The sequence below is a fragment of the Mirounga leonina genome, unplaced genomic scaffold (genome assembly GCF_011800145.1).
Source record: "Mirounga leonina isolate KUSES-001 unplaced genomic scaffold, KU_Mleo_1.0 Mir_175, whole genome shotgun sequence".
NCBI lineage: Eukaryota > Metazoa > Chordata > Mammalia > Carnivora > Phocidae > Mirounga > Mirounga leonina.
In genome coordinates this window covers 2,943,879-2,960,711 of record NW_023270453.1, presented here as the reverse complement: position 1 = coordinate 2,960,711, position 16,833 = coordinate 2,943,879, and the positions used below count along the sequence as shown (strand labels likewise).

General features: G+C 40.3%; 1 protein-coding gene across 1 annotated transcript in view; it reads left to right on the top strand.

Moving 5' to 3' along the window:
- Window positions 1–821: 821 nt before the first annotated feature.
- Window positions 822–16,833, top strand: part of PLXDC2 (plexin domain containing 2) — a 459,765-nt gene continuing 443,753 nt past the window's right edge. Inside the window, exons 1-2 of the mRNA XM_035021516.1 lie at window positions 822–924; window positions 1,312–2,089. Coding sequence (XP_034877407.1) covers window positions 1,978–2,089 — 112 coding nt within the window. The 5' untranslated portion in view covers window positions 822–924; window positions 1,312–1,977. The remainder of the gene's footprint in view (window positions 925–1,311; window positions 2,090–16,833) is intronic.

The window sequence follows — 16,833 nt, the reverse complement described above, 5'->3', positions numbered from 1 at the left end:
TTCAATACAACCTTATAAGGGCATTACTACAGTTCTCCCCATTTGAAGGATGAGGAACTGAGGCACTATGAAACTACTTGTTCAAAGTGATACAGCTATTTAGTGGGGGGAGGTGGAATTCCAGCCCAGGCAGTATGGTTCTAGAATCTATATTTTTGATCAATATGCTTTGCTACCTTTCTTTGTATTTGTCCCTTTAAAATGAGGTTAACTAAGGAAAATACGATGTAAACTAGTGCGAGGGCCGGCAAGAGTTAACTCGGAAACACATCCCGGAGCTGAAAAAACAAAAACAAACTAGCAAGCGAATGCCTGTTAAAGCCCCCGTAGGAAATTCAATGGGCCTCCTGTTTCTTTAAACTCTCGCTTTCCCTCGGGCGGACACTTTACAAAGCAGCCGCGGCGGCGGGACTACGCTCCCGCGCGCTACCTTCCTCCTCCCGTCTTGAGGGTCTGGGGTCCGAAGGGGTTTCTCGGGGTCAGTAGCTGAACACGCTCGGGTTTGCTTTCTTCACACTCCAACCAATGCTACACACGCCCTCCCGGGAATGGCGAACTGCAATTAACCCTTTAGCGCTCAGGAAGACCCCGCCAGCAGCTGGCATCTTTAAGGTGCGTGGGCTGCGATTTCCCCCGCAGCTGTGCGCGAAGGCGGCCTGGGGGCCAGGTGGGCGAATGCGCCGCTGGCGGGGCTGCAAAGGCCAAGAGCTGGGTGCAGGATGGCGCCCCGGCGGCGTGGAGGTGCAGCCCGGTGCTCCCCTCCTAGCTCGCCTTCCTCGCCTCCTCTCCCGGCTCTCCGGGCAGCCGGCTGCTGGGGGCGCGCCGGGCTGGAGTTGCCCTCTCACTCCCCCTTGCTTGGCTCCTCCGGCTTAATCTCTCGGCGACTCCTCTGCCAGCCCTGAGGAAAGTGCAGCCATTGGACAGGTCGGTGCTAGCTGCCGGTTTCGGGGAGGAAGGTGGGAGAAGCCTGAAGGAGCGAGGGGGAGGGAGGGGGGAGGAGGGAGGAGGGTACAGCGGCAGATCTGGCAAATTGCGAACTGCCTTCCCTCCCCAAAGTGTGGAGCAGAAGCGCGGGGGAGCTCGGTGGCGGCGGCGCCTCCTCCGCCACCAAACTCCCGGGGCTCAGTGGGGCTTGTGGCCACCTCCTCCTAACCCAGGAGGAACCCTTTCCCGATAGGTTTTGGCCTGACTCCCCCCGCTCCCCCCCATTTCTTTCTTCTTCCTCTTCCTCCCCCCCCCCCGCCTTCTTTTTCTTTCTTTTTTTTTTTTTAAACACACATTTTTTTTTTTCCCCCTGGCTTTGGACCTCAGATTGCTGCAGCCCTAGCCTTCCCTGGGCTCAGCTCTTTAGGGCTGCCCATCCCTCCGGCTGCGAGAAAGGACGCGCGCCCTGCGTAGGGCGAAGAAAAGAAGAAAAACTTGTCGGAGGGGTTTCGCCAGCCCACATTAACCCCGTTCCCGCAAACCCAAACCTCCCGCGGGGGCCATCCCAACACTGGGGAAAGTTCCTTCTGAGCCGACAGCCCTCTTGGATTTGGAGAAGGCAGCCGCGCTGGCTGTGGAATTAGATCTATTTTGAACCCAGTGGAGCGTATCGCGGGGGCTCGGAAGTCACTGTCTGCGGGCACCCGGTGGCGCTGCCTGTGCGGAACCGAGAGTTTGCGAGACCCGGCTGCAAGTGGCCTTTCCTTCCCGCAGTTGTTGTCCTGTGTCTGGGGTGAGGGCTGCGAGTGTTGTGGCAAGTTGCGAAGAGAGACCCGGAGGTCCAGAGAGAACTGCACCCCCCCTCGCTCTCCCTTCTTCCTCTTCCCAGCTCCTGAGGGTGAAAGCCCATCGAAATTTACAAAGGCCTCCAGGTTCAGCCAAGACCCGTCCGCAGAGCTTTGCCCCATCGTCCCCATCGTCCCCATTCCCACCCGGAGCACACGGCGCCTGGGAAGGACTGGCGGGGAGGGGGAGGGAGGTCGCGCCGGCGGCATGGCGAGGTTCCCGAGGGCCGACCTGGCCGCTGCAGGAGTTGTGTTACTTTGCCACTTTTTAATGGACCGGTTTCAGTTCACTGAAGGGGAGCCTGGAAACCAAATCAATGGTAAGATGCACTTTCGCTTGTTGATTTTGTGCGCAACTGAAGAGCTCGCTAACGCCCCCCTACCCCCATTCTCAGCCCACCCCCACTTTATCTGTGTGCCCTTGGGAAAGTTATTGCAATTGCTTTTCGGGTAAACTTGGGCTTTCTGAATGGGGAGAAGAGGGTTGGTTAGAGAAGGGGACTGGGGGTTTTCTTGAGGCTTTCGGGCTTCCTTCACCTGAGCGACAGGGGGTGGTACCGTCTCCCCAAGTTGCCCAGAGAGGGCTCTGGTGTGTAAGAGCAAACCTTCTGTAGATATCTCTCCCAGGAACTGGCATCCCTGGGCAGTCTCCCCTCCATCTCCTCCTGCTTCCCTGCTGCCGCGACAACTAAACGAGTGCGTGATGGGGGCTGTGGGTGGGGGACGTGCTGGCAGCCGGGTATGGCAGGGTTCCCCCCTAGCTGGAGAAAAATTTACTGTGGCCGCACCTTCCTTCCTTAGGTGAACCCCACCTCAGCTCCCTTTCGCTGTCTGGGACTGAACGGGCTCTGGAAGTGGGGCGGGGTAGGTGCGGCGGGGTGCAGAGGAGGGGTGGAGGTGGCAGAAGTGGGGTGGGCGCTCCTCTGGAGACCAATCCCTGCCCCCATTGTCCTCCGCCGGCCGGCTTCGCAGACAGGCCTGAATGTGTCCGGGGTTCGTCCAAGTGCCCTGGCATTGCCCACACGCGGAGACCTGGTCTTTGCTCCTTCCCAGTGGCAGTGTCTCCCGCTCCGGCGGATGCCAGCCAGGTGCGCGTCCGGTCGGGAGCCGCGCCCTTGGGGCCAGCGGGAAGCTCGCGGAGCAGCCCTCCAGCCGCGGTCGTCTGGCTCCCTTAGGCTAGGCGCAGCAGACCCGAGGTCCAGGTGCCTCTCGCGACACTGCCCACTGAGAACTGGGTTACTGCTCACCGTTTTTGCCCCTCAGGAAGAAAGTGAAGAAACAGGCAGAGAGCCCTTGGCAGGAATTTGTGAACTCAGGTTAGACTTCCCGAGGAGGTGAAATGAACAAAAACATTTGGAGGGGGAAAAAAAAAAGAAAAGAAAACTTTCTGATTAAGGATAATCAAGGTTTTGTTTTGTTTTAATTCGGAAGGTGGGGTTTGTGGTGGTGGTAAGTGCTTCCTCAGAAAGTACATGTGTCCACAAATGTCAAACGTGAAAGTGGCAGACTGGAAGCCTACCGAGGTCACTTGGAGAAAGTCCTTGAATGAAATTTACCAATCGGAGACCTAGAAATTGACGAAAATACTGTCTCTACCCCTCATGTAAATTCTTATAGAGAAAGCACAGATTCTGACTCTGCGCTCCAATTTATGATTGGAGGGGTGTGTGGGTTGGGAGGAGGGGGCAACATGATGACAACACTTTTAAAACTGTGAAACACTTTAAAACTCCATTGTTCTTGATGTTGATTTGTCTTTGTCACGTACAATTTTGTTCTGCATAAATGGACGTAGGTTGTTCTTTACTAGGTATCATATCAGTAGATTATCCTTTCTTGTTTATTTCTCTGATACATTTCATTGGCTTAAAAAAATAAGACTTTTACCTTATGGTATTGATATGGTATCGCGACATTCATGGAATAAGTAGATGCTTAAAGAAAATTTATTTCATCCCAAAGGAGATTAGAGAGATGTGTGTGCCAAAATGCATCCCAAGTTGTCTATTTGAAAATTTCTTTGGCAGTGGAAATAAGTAATGCATTTACAGTAAAATAAATAAATAAATAAATAAAATAAAGGTCAGCAAATATTTTTTCTGAGCTTCTTTCATAATGATATGTTACTGAGAGAAGAGTATGTATACATTTTCTATTCTAAATTCTCAAATTGAGGATGAAGTGAACATTCCTTTCTAAAATTGACCAGATAATTAAAAGCTTTGTGGTTTAGAAAATACCTAAATTGTTCAACATAAATGTACAGGTGTTACAAACTAATTATAAACTAGTATCTGTGTTGGAAAATTACTCTAGAAACCCATATATTTGTAGGATTGAGTAAAAAATGAATGGTTTTTAAATTTCTTGGTAAATGTTTTGGAGGTTTATTGCAAACTGAAGTCGCTTCTTTACTGGATATCAGTCTACATATAGTTGTCAAATAATCTTGAAGTTAAATGGTTTAGCCTATTGAATATATAAAATATAGCAAAGAAATAGAAGAAAAAAATAGCTTCCTTTGTAAATAGTCTAGGTAAAAGTTCAACATGGGGAAATTTTTAAAAAGTCCAACTGTCTTGAAATTTGCCATGTAGCAATCAGGATTTTTATCACAGACATTTTGGCACAGGGGGAAAAAACCTGATTTCGTAACAGGGACATTTAATTATGCATTACTTTAGAAATGCTGCAGTTGATTTTATTGCCACCAGAGGGCAGAGAAACCGCTATTTTCTCCTGTTCTTCCCATTCTTTCCCAAATGTCTCAGATTAATGATCCTCAATACTTTGTTTTTCCTATAGGCAATATTTTTTGATATTTCAATTTACCATTTATAAATGAGTGGCAGTTTGTAAAAATGAGTGTTTATTTCCCATGTTCGTTGAAATTATCCATTCATTCAAAGTTTATATAGCACCTCCTACATGTAAAGATCTATACTTTGAATACATTCTTGTGGTGTACTTGTATAGTAGAAAAAAACAAATAACTGTTATTGTATCATTTTTGGAGATTTTTAACAAATTGTGGAATTCTCAAAAAAGTAGCTTTAAAATATTTCTCATGATTAAAAGTTCATTATCATATAATGAATTTATTTTTAAGATTGAATGTAATCTACATATACCTCAGAAGTATTTTCCATACTAAATAGTTTTTCCCAACACCAATATTTAGAGAAAAATAAGCTTAGCATAATTCTAGATTCTATAAATCTGAATTCATCTCTGTACTGTTATACATTCATTTCTATATCCTAAATTGATTGAAAAACAGTCTAGTAACAGTGTCAAAGGAGAAAGATGTATTAATGTCTCAAAGAATTCTAAAATTTAAATGAGGACAAAAGTCCTAAAATTACATAGTTATTTTGGCCTGGTTATTATTCTTCAATGTGACTTAATGTGACAAGGAAGTTCAGTACTGCTATATAGAGAGCAAAAATAGTTTAGTACTCCATGGAATTTCCACTATTTAAACTTTCTAATATTGGTATGTACTAGAGAGAAATAGTTCATTTCAATGATCACTAGGCCATTTACATTTATTTTAGTTGTTTCTCTATTGGGACATTTTTCTATTATTTTCTGCTTTCATTGGAGTTAAAAGACTTAGTTTGAAATATTACTAACTTGTGGAGTTTGTTATGAGAGTATCTCTGTTGAGACATACCATCATTAGTATGAGTTTTCTGTTTGCATATATACCTAGAACAGAAAATTATAGCAGAAGTGTCTATTTTCTAAATAAAGTACATGTGGGTCAGATTAATGAACAAAGGGCAGGTTGATTTTTCATCAATCAATGAATCATGATTGCATGCAAAAGATTTTAAAACACAAAATGTGAGAGTCTTTTTCGTCTAAAGAATAGATCCAAGTTGAAGCCTAAGGTTGGGTAAGATTTTTAGTTCATGCCTATCTGCATAGAGACTTAAAATTATTATAAGTAGGACAGTGTGTGCGCTTGTTAAGTTTGATCTTCAGAAACAAGTTTTTATCAAGTAGAATGTGCTTGAGTAAAACTTAGTAATAGAAGATACTAATTTGCTCCAAACAGGTTTCTTCTCTGCAAGATACTTTCCTGCAAAGATAGAGACAACATGGATTCTTTTCAATTAGTTTGGTCTCCATTTTTTGTTTCCTAAAAGATATATTCTATTGTAGAAGCAGTGTGTTTATGAAGATAAATGAATTGATCCACGGCTGTGATCATGAGATCTGAAGTCTTGAGCTGTTTCCTACCACATTAAATATATAGTCTCTTCACCATGACCTTCAAGACCATTGTCACGTGGTCTAGACCTACTGTTTCACTTCTCTCTCTCTCACTGTTTTTGAACACTCTAATCATTTGAGGCTCCTTGATGTTCCCTGAGTGTGTACGGTGTGTTAGTACCTCTTTTCTGCTCCTCCTTCCCTAATCCATCTCCATCTGTCCATCTTTTCCTTTTCCTTACAGGCTTATCTCAACTGACACCTAGGACCCTCCAGAGAACTCTCTGCCTTTTTAAGGGCACTTGTTTGACTCTGCTTGCTAGAGGAAGAGTTGTTGTTACTGTTTTTCTTCCCCCTTCCCATTTCTGCATCTCTTTCATATACTTCCTTAGACCATATATCATGTTCTTGAGGTTAGGGTCCATTGTCATTCATTTCTGAATCCCCCATGGCATCTACCCCACAGACATGCAATAAAGAGCTGTTGAACTGACTGAACTGAATGGAATTATAGTTCAAGCTGGACTATTGCCTTGAATGTCACCTTGGGAGACTTTCAAAAGTACTTTTTACCCTATGTATGACTTTTTCCCTTAGTAAGTTGGAAATGAATATATAGACAGGTCTTACAGAATTAATGGTTTAAAACAAGAGGGTAGGATCCTGAGCTCTGCTGAACTGTCATAATGCTTCTGGTGGATAATATTTACCTTAAAGCTTCTATTAATAGAACTTTAAAAAAGTTCATTCTAATACTCAACTATACTTCTGGTTTCTGAATGAATTTTTACTCATGTTCTTAATCTAACACCTTAAAGTACAGCATGTGTGTATATGTACAGATGTGTATAGATGTGTGTGTGTATATATATATATATATATATGAAAACGCATATGCATATATGTATATATGGTGGTGATGTGTTTTCAGTGGAGATTAACACTATTAAATAGTTTAAACAGTTTTAGTTCTTTGTGAAATTACTTTTGAATTGAATTGTGCTCAGGCCTCATGCCATTAACCTACACTGAAGGAGGCTTTAAAAAAAAAAGTAAAAAAAAATGAAAGCAGTCTCATAAAATTTATTATGGTGGCTGTTTTGGGGGGGGGGATTGGTGGTACCATGCAATGCATTTCACAGTGTCTGCTCCCTGAGTAGCTGAGGGCAGGAGGGAGAGAAAAAGAGAGAGAAATTTTGTATCTTAATAACAGTTGTTTTTTTTTAGTTTGTTATCTTCTGCACATTGTGAATAGTGATCAGATGTATTACCTCTTAAAATTTGGTTTCTTGAGAGCTTAGAGCACAATTTGTAGCCCACCTCCAACAAGTGTATAAACCTTCTGGCCTTCATTTTTTTTTTTTTTTGATGGACTAGCTTACCTGGGGCTTCATCTTCTCCTTCCCACTCATTTGTTTTTGTCTAACTTTCCTCACTTAAAATCTTGTCTTGTATTTGTTTTAGAGATGGAAAGTAAGTAAACAAAAAGTAATCACTGTAATATGTAAGGTTATATATTACTAAGTTGCTTTTCAGCTTTCTTTTCATCTGACTAATTCCACTCCTTTGCCTTTATTCTGAGCACATTTTCTCAAAGCTTTAATTATCTCTTTACAGTACTGCACTCTGAGAAGTCTTTCTTCTTCACTAAGGTTCACACAGGATGTCTCCCCTCACCATCCTCCAGACAATGATTCTGTCCAACTGAGGCAGTTACTGAAGAATGACAGACTAAGTAGGGATGCTTTTATTAAGACAATTTCTGCCACTATTTATTGTGTCACGTATTGCTTGGTCAAATTGACACAAGAATATCTGTGGGAAGAACAGAGTATGAAATACTCTACATTGTGTTACAGCTGGACTTTGCACTCATTTTATATTTGTCCTCCGGCATATTTTCCATTTTGCCCTCTTTCATTAATAAGGTGGTGAGATGTGGAATGGTGGTACAGATTTGGGTATTTAAATAGAATTTGAGGCGTCAGGGACCTGTCTGGAATTAGGGTAGACTGTTTAAGATTGCAGATACAAATATGAAGTCAGTGTGTGGCCTTCCTTGAAATCCAGAGTTTTAATCCCTTCTTCTGGAGGTCGTCCAAGCAGATGTAAGCACCAGTAGCTCTCCTACTTTTCTAAATTAAAATCGGCCATAGTCACTGTTTCTGCTTCAGATGTTGTAGTAGAGAGTGGCCTGCGGTTTTGTTGAGAGGGTCATAAAGGCAAGGGTTGCAGAATGACTTCCCTTTTACTTTTCTGGAGTCTTCTTGCTTAGTTTCTCCCTCTCCTCATCCACTATTTTTTACTACTTAATTGGAAAATTTTCATAGAATCATATTGCTCAAAGTTTCATCCTGTAGGTAAGGTGCTTAGCTCATTGAGGCTTTGAGAATATAGTGAATGTAAAGAGGTTGCCCTGTGGATAAACTGCATAAAAATCAGAATTTTAAAAAGTCACTTTTCTACATACTCCTCGAAGTGTTCATTGATAGCAGAAGTGTAAATAAAGCTGACGTATTTTCTTTAAGCCCAAGGCTTGGTAAGTACACCCTGGTTTGTTTCAATCAGGATAATGTTTTCTTTGGTCCAGTTGGCATATGGAACATTCAGCATGCAATGGCGTTTTTAAGGTAGTGATTTTGGGTAACACACTTGTTAATTGTGTATATGTATCTGTAGCAGTAGCTGCCAACTTTTTGTCTCTGAAACCATGATCTCAGCATCCAATAAAATACTTATTTCCCTAAACCCTAAAAGAGAAGCAAGATAGGCAGAATTTATCACTTTAGGATATGAAATTCACAAATAATAATGATTTTCAAGATGTGAAATAGTCTTCTAGGGTGTATTTCTATTATGCATATTTGCTTAACTCTAGAAACAAACATAGACTGTAGCTATCACTGACACAATAAATCTGATTGCTTAACTGGTATATTTTGTTTGTTTGGTCAAAACAGCCCACTGACCTTACTGCAGGCATAGCAGGGAGCAAGTCCAATGTTAGATCTGATTATTTTGACTGTACCTTCCCCTTCTCCTTCTGCTCTCCATTTCCTTCGATACATCACTGTAATCTGCCCTGCAAGATATTCCTGAAAAAATGTATGTGGAATGATTTTTGGTATCCTGAATCATATTCTCAGCGCATGTGGAATCCTATTTAAAGGAATCCTGTCCTGAACTTTTGATTAAAAAAAAAAATCAACCTCTTTTTTTTTTAAAGATTTTTATTTATTTATTTGAGAGAGAGAGCACATGAGAGGGGGGAGGGTCAGAGGGAGAAGCAGACTCCCTGCTGAGCAGGGAGACCGATGCGGGACTCGATCCAGGGACTCCAGGATCATGACCTGAGCCGAAGGCAGTCGCTTAACCAACTGAGCCACCCAGGCGCCCAAAAAAAAAAAAAAATCAACCTCTTAATTATTTTGCTAGCCCATAGTTTCATGTTTAAAATTAGATAAAGTGTACTATATGTACATAATTGAACTATGAAAAACTAAGAAACAAAAATTGAACAAAGAGACATATCACTATATATTTTCATTTTTGTTCTTTGGTTCTTGTTTGTTTGGAGTGGGACTAGAGAGGGTTATTTGAGGGTTTTTTTGTTCACACAACAAAAATTTCAAGAGTATTTTAATACCGATTTGACAATTCTGGATGCCCTATAAAAATAAAGTTGACTTTTAGTTTTAAAAAATGTCATTGCACATTAGTTTGAAGGCATTCTTGTTATATTTACAAAGATACTGCTTGGTGTTTTATTTTCATATCTTAATTAACATCATAGGATATCCTATGTCTTGGATGATGTATATTTGTATCTGTTTTGATTTGTAACTTGGATTTTAAAATTTTGCATAGTTTTTAAAATGTCTTTTATTCAAATTAAATTTCTCCTATTCAAGTTAAATGGATTTTATGAAAGCATTTCATTTGGCCTGAAGTATGTGTAAAAATATTTCCTATATCAGAGTATTGTGGTAACATTTCTTAATATGGCAAGTCTTGCATAATACGGATGAATGTGTCATGAAACAGTTTTGGTTGGGACTGAATTGTGTAATAATTCACTTTAATATAATAATCACTTGCTGTTTTGTACACGCATATTACATGTACTTGCATTGGTCCTAATTTTTCCTCAGTTGCCTCATCGTCTTCCAGTTATTTTCCCACAATTGATTTATCCGTCTCCCATCAATCAGTGTAGTTAGTCAGTGCAGTTTTGAACACTCATGCTATCCATATCCTTACATATGTGTCTTCATGTTCAGATGCAGGGGTTACTCTGCTTGTATTTAAAGACAGGATTCATGGATTATTGGGCTTATGAATGTTCTACTATGAAAGATAATGCTTGGTACAAGCCCTGCTAGATCTTCCAGGATTAAGTGCTTCAAAGATAAAGGTGGGTGGGGAATCCTGATAATTATCTCTGTATGGATATCACACAATCTTAATTACTTTCACTTTATAATAAGTATATCTGGTTGGGCAAACCTGTCCTTGTTTTTGATCTTCAGAAGTGTCCTGGCTATTCTAGAAAACTCTTTGCTTTTTCCATTATCCATTATCTATTTCAAATAAACTTCAGGTTTCACTAAAAACTCTGTTGGACTTTGAAGTCACATTAAATCTCAGGGTCATTTAGTAAAGATCTCGATTTCTAAACACCTTGGGGACGATGTAATTTCTTTCCAACAACATCTGAAAAACCAGAGCCAGTACCATGGCATTTCATGACAAATTATTAATACTGACTATTTGGCAGTGATCTTTTTGAGTTGAAACAATGTCCTTAGATTGAGGACTAGTGGCGTTTTCCTGATCACATCATGAAGCTACTGGTACATTTAATTGTTTCTTAGGAAATACAGGTGGAAACCATTGGTTAATTAAAATGAGCAGCTCAACTGAGGGAAAGAATGTGAATTCCTAACTTCTTGGAAACTACTATAAATGAGGGGTGAGGACTAGGCAAATAATATATGGAAATGGTGACTCTTGAATAGTGTCCCTTTTAGTGACCCTCTCTGGACCAGCATAGCAGTTCCGGGCAGGACTGTAGGTTTGCTCCTTCATAAGAAACAGCTCTGGTGGGGCGCCTGGGTGGCTCAGTTGGTTAGGTGTCTGCCTTCGGCTCAGGTCATGATCCCAGGATCGGGGATCGAGTCCCACATCAGGCTCCCTGCACAGCGAAGAGCCTGCTTCTCCCTCTCCCTCTGCACCCCCCCACTCGTGCTCTCACTCACACACACTCTCTCTCTCACATAAATAAAATCTTAAAGAAAAAAACAGCTCTGGTGAGAATGGTAAAAGCCCCTAGATTTAGGATTCTCCTTAAGGTTTTCTCTTTAGCTAATTAGTATCAATTTCATGGGAGATTTACATTGAAAGAAAGTACACTTTACAAATTACTACCATTTAAAGGTAATAGATTTATGGTTTTCTTTAGACTACAGGCATGTATAAATTAAATGATTATAATTTGCTTGAGTTGAAAATCCTAACCTCATCTCTACCTCCACACAGTTTATAACTGGCTATGGCTCTGCACTCATGTGTACTCATCTGGGTATTTTTTAATCAGGAGTAAACTGACAAGCCAGGCAGTCTGTTTTATTTCTTTGTTATTTAGCCTTCATTATCTTTTTAACATCTGTTGTTCATTTTAGATATTTTTAAAAACAAGCATGATTCAAAGTCATTCTGCAGATTCTAGTCTCATTGTCTGGACATTGCAAAACAGCTTTATGCAGGAAGCCAGGCTTGTGCAATGTCAGTTTTGTCAAGCTGTTTCTAGGAGAGAGGTTTGTAAAATAGGCACAGCCAATAAGAAGCCAATTTTTTAAAACCAAGGACTGATGTCTGGCTCCAGGCTGCTTTTCTCCATCCTTCGTTCCATTATCCTGGCTCTGGCAGGCCACTATTTTTTCTAGCCCACTTTATTTCCATAGCCTCACACCTTGCCTCCAAAACTGTCCTCTGGAAGCTGTTCTTCATTCCACAGCCTGAAAGATCTTTCTAGAAATAAATCTAGCTATGTCACTCCTCTCTTGAAAATGTTTCCTGCCTTCCTATTGCTCTCACCCTAAAGTCAAGGCCTTCAATAATTTTGTCCTGGCTTACCTCCCTGGATTCAAACTCATCAATTCCTCCTTCCTACTCTCCCATTTCCTGAGTACACACTCTCTCCCCTCTGAAATTGCACATGCCATTCCTTCTTCTTGGAGCAGGCTTTCTTCCTCTCTGGCTATTTGTCCTTCAGGTCTCAGCTTAGATTTGATTTTTGGCATATTGAATGATTTTTTTAGTGTTCGTTTGCCAGCTCCCAGTTCTAGATGAATGCCTCACCAAAGTGCACTCTGCGCGTCCTCATCATACCACTTATCATCATCAGTAGTGTAGTCATGTGAGTTGCCCAAGGTTAGAGGCCATGTGTGACTGATCACTGCTGAATCACTAGCTCCAAGAATAGGAAGTCCTCTTTGAAAATTTGTTCAACAAAAGAATCTTGTTGTTAGTGTTCCACTTGTATGATATGCAGTATTTGTTCAGGTTTATTACTCAGGCAAAGAATTGTGTACCCTATTTCTACATATTTCTTTGAGCAGAGGTTTTAAATCATCATTTGACATGCCCCATATTTAAATATCAATGAGTCAAATGTGTAGGCAAGCCAGAGATAGAGTGACTGCAGAGTAAGGGAATTTTCATGCTTTTATGAAGAATTGAGAGTTCATTTAGAAGTGATGGTTTAGGAATGATTAGGTCATTTACTAAGCTATGAAGAACAGAAACTTAAATGATCATACTTTAATTAATTATACTTATTAATTAAAACTTTAATGATTTATAAACCAGCAACTTGAATTGTCTGAAAACATATTAAAATTGGTTCATTTGCTTCTCTGGAGGGAATTCCATAGTTTAAAAGGACATATGGAAAAACAATGAAATAACAAGTAATTGAACCATGCTATTTGCATAATTTGCATAATTTCCAGTTCTCTCAAAGCTAAAGATGCAACCTGGGAAATAATAATAAGATTAGATATTAAAAGGTTTCCAGATACAAATCATTGGATAGACTTTTAACTATTTTTTCAACAAAAGACTCTAAAATATCTCTTAATGCTGTACTCATGAATGTGAGTTAACGCCTTTCAAATTCCTGAATGTGATCCACTTGCTGGAGTTTGCATGAGTTTGGGTCAGCATCCTTTGTGTGCTCTACAACTTGTGTTTGCTATTTTCCAGGCACATTTTTTATTACCTTTGTCTATCTGTTTTTCTAGAAACATACCCAAAATTCTTTCTATATTGCATACTAGTTTTATGGTGTGAACAACTGATATAATTTGCTCAGTATCTCTTACCCCTTTCTTCTGGAAACAGCACCTTACCAGTGTTTAGGACTGTCCTCTGTCTGACTGTTATGGTATTCTCTTGGGCCTTCTGTCATAGTATCATGCTTCCCCAAGACAGTTCAGCCTGTGTTCAGGTGGCTACTGATAATACCCCTGTGTCGTGGACATCAGGTCAACTAACCCTTCCCTTTTAGTCCAGGGAAAAAGTCAAGGCCTTCAGTAATTGGTCCTGGCTTACCTCTCCAGGTTCAAATTCATCACTTCCTGTTTTGTTTTTGTTTTGTTTTTAAATATGTCTGATGGTTGCTGCATTGGGAAGATACAAGTCTAAAGCCATGTGTAGGCAGTCTTAGATTTCCCAATAGCATAAACCTGAAAATTCCAGTTTTTGAGGTGAGATTGATTACTTGCCACTGAAAGGTCTTGGTAAATACATTTTTTTTTTATTATATTGCTATTTGAATAGGTATTTGAGAACTGTTTCTCCCACTAAACTGTAAGCTCTGTGAGGATAGGAACCATGTTTTACTTTCCTTTTTTTTTTCTTGACAATTTCATATTGCTTGATATATAATAGAAAGCACTCGATAAATATTCATTAAATGAATTTTCTGTGTTGGCTCATTTGGTAGAGTGTCATCTCATTAACCATTAAAATAATTCAAATCTCAGATATCAAGTGGAAGTTGTGACTGTAATAGATTTTTCCCTGTTGGTTTTCTTAAGTAATATTTTGTTTCTTTCTCATTTTGCACATTAAATTCTCTTACCTGGGTCTTATTTTTCTGATCTTTCTTTGTGTTTAATCTTATATCTTCCTTTCATTTGCCCTGAACTTCCTATTATTTTATTTTTGTTGTGGGTGTAGATAAACTTTCCAGGCAATAGAAAGGAGAAAGCCTTAACTCTAATGGGTGACACATCGTAGCTTTTGTTAGTCAGTTAATCTGTACCCAGAATTAAAAAGGGGGAAAAGACATTAATAAGGCAAAAGCTTATCCACAGCCAAAACTTATTTATTTTTCACTTAATACTTTTTTTAATTGGGATTTTCCAGACCATTAAGAATTCAAAAATAGAATAAAAATAGTAAAACTACATTTCAGACATAGCACTCAGCACCTGGTAGGTTTTCCATTAAAATCCTCGACTTACTTATTGAGTAGAGGCCCGCAGATATTTATTTTACTTCTAATGAGGCATTGATTCATTTGTCCATCCATTCATTTATCCAATAAGTAATCAATAATTTTTAAATGGCTGGAGGAATAACTTTATGCCTTTATTAGAAGTAAAATAGGCTCTTGTAGGTTAATTGGAAACCTAGGCATTCTAAATCATATTCTCTGTATGTAAGCTGGGGATTGCCATATGTTACATACTTATGTGTGATGTGTGCTTAAAATATATGACATTTCCATGGTACGATTCGAAATCCCTTTATAAAGTTCAGATTGCCTAATTTTCATATTAGTTCAGCTGTTCCTCCAACAGGATAATTTCAGTTGGAGGATGTTTCTATTCAGTCAATTTAATTTCATAATTCATTGTTTTAGGTAAAAATAAAACATAGTTTCTATACTTAAGGAAGGTGATCTGCAGGGGAACACGAGCATGAATGTAGCATGAGTCTAGTGGGAGAACTGTGACAAGCATGAGCATAATGCGGGGACAGACCAGTGCCTGTAGAAGCAGCAAAGCCAGATGAGGGCAGGCAGGGTGGAGGTGGGGGACAGGCCCTGCGGGAGACAACATTCAACTCCCGTGTGGTTGTTAGAGGATGTTTCTGATGCCAGATAGGCTTGGGTCCAAACCATGGCTTTGCCATTTACCAGTTGGGTGACTGTGGGAGACTATTAGCCCCTGAGGCCCTCCTTTCTTCAACTGTAATATGGGAATAAAATTAGTCATCTACTCCATCATAATCACTGTGGTGAAAAATTTCTGTCCTCTAAAGATTTGGCAAGATTACCCTAGAAATATAAAGAAGTATGGAAGCAATACATTGAGGGAGGAATGTAAACAAGAATAAAAAAGTAAGGCAGAGCAAGGCGAAGAATTCTCTCCAGAACGGTGAGCAGTCTGAGGAGGCTTTCACTAATAATTTTAAAATAGTAACTATTGGGGTACCCATGTTTCAAACTGCCGGAGATAATACCGTATCATCTTTGGCTTTGTAAAAATCAGGCGTGCTAGTTGTAGGTTTAGGAAAAACTAAGGCCAGTTAGTGCTTTGACGGCCATGTGAACATTAAGTGGCACACAGGCTGCGCCTCCAACAGGCTTCGACTTGCATGACTAGGTTTGGGAATGCAAAGCATTGCTATTTTTCAGAATCCTCCCCCTCATTCAGCGATCACCTAGGGCAAGATCTAGATTTGAAGAGCATTATTCCAATAAAACATGCATTAAAAGAACAAAGAACTTATTTTTAACAAACGCATGTTGTGTAAAATGAGATGAAGCTCCCCAAAACAGTTTTCTCTTCTTCTGGCCTGGGCTGAGGACACGAAACAAAATTCTGCTGTGTCATCTACGCTGAAGCAAGAAAGTAATACTCTGACCTTATTAATGCACTTGCTTCTAGGGATACATAAACTGCTGTATGGGATTACACAATCCCCTTAGATGACAAGTTAACTTTTTTTGCATAATGATGCCCTATTTATAAAGAGATCCAAAATGCTACCTGCATCTCAGTGAATTTATCTGAAAAGGTAAGCAATATATGTGTAAGAGCAAGACAGCTGTTCTAAGATTTCATCAGTGAATGGAAGATAAGAAATGTCAAAAGCAGAAGTGAATGGAAGTCTTTAAAAAATCTAGAGTTCTCTGAGTATTTCATACTTAGCATTTTTTCCCATGACTCTACAGAGGCCTTTGGTGTTTGAGTTGAGGCCAGCCCTATATATGGGCAGCAGAGGTGGGTGCACTCATGGTTACTGGAGAGCAATGGAACCACTCCTCATTCATGTACTAGCATCTCCTACACTAATGTGTTAACGGTTGTTAACTTAAAGTCATGCTTTGTGTTTAGGTAGTCTATCTTGGGAAATGTCGGTATCAAAAGGAAGGGCCATGGTCACCTGCATCCTTTCTATTTGAAACCTATGTAGAATAAGTGTGGTAAAGAGATCGTTACAGTGTTCAGGATTAGACTGGGATAGGCATGCTCCCTGGTGAGACCAAGAACAGCAAGAAGTCACTAGGAGTGTGTGTCTATGAAGGTGGAGGGGTTACAGAGGCAGAACAACAGGAATACCAAAGACAGACTGGGAGATAGACAACAAGGAGAGAGGTAGGTAGGCTGTGACCACCAATATTCATTTTGTGTCCATATGTGTGTAGTGTATAGTGCCTAGGTTACCATTTTAATACCCTTCTACTATTACATTGTTCACTGATATTATCAGAAGTGAATATAATCTTTCAAGATATCCAAATTATCCAATTGGATTAATTCATAAA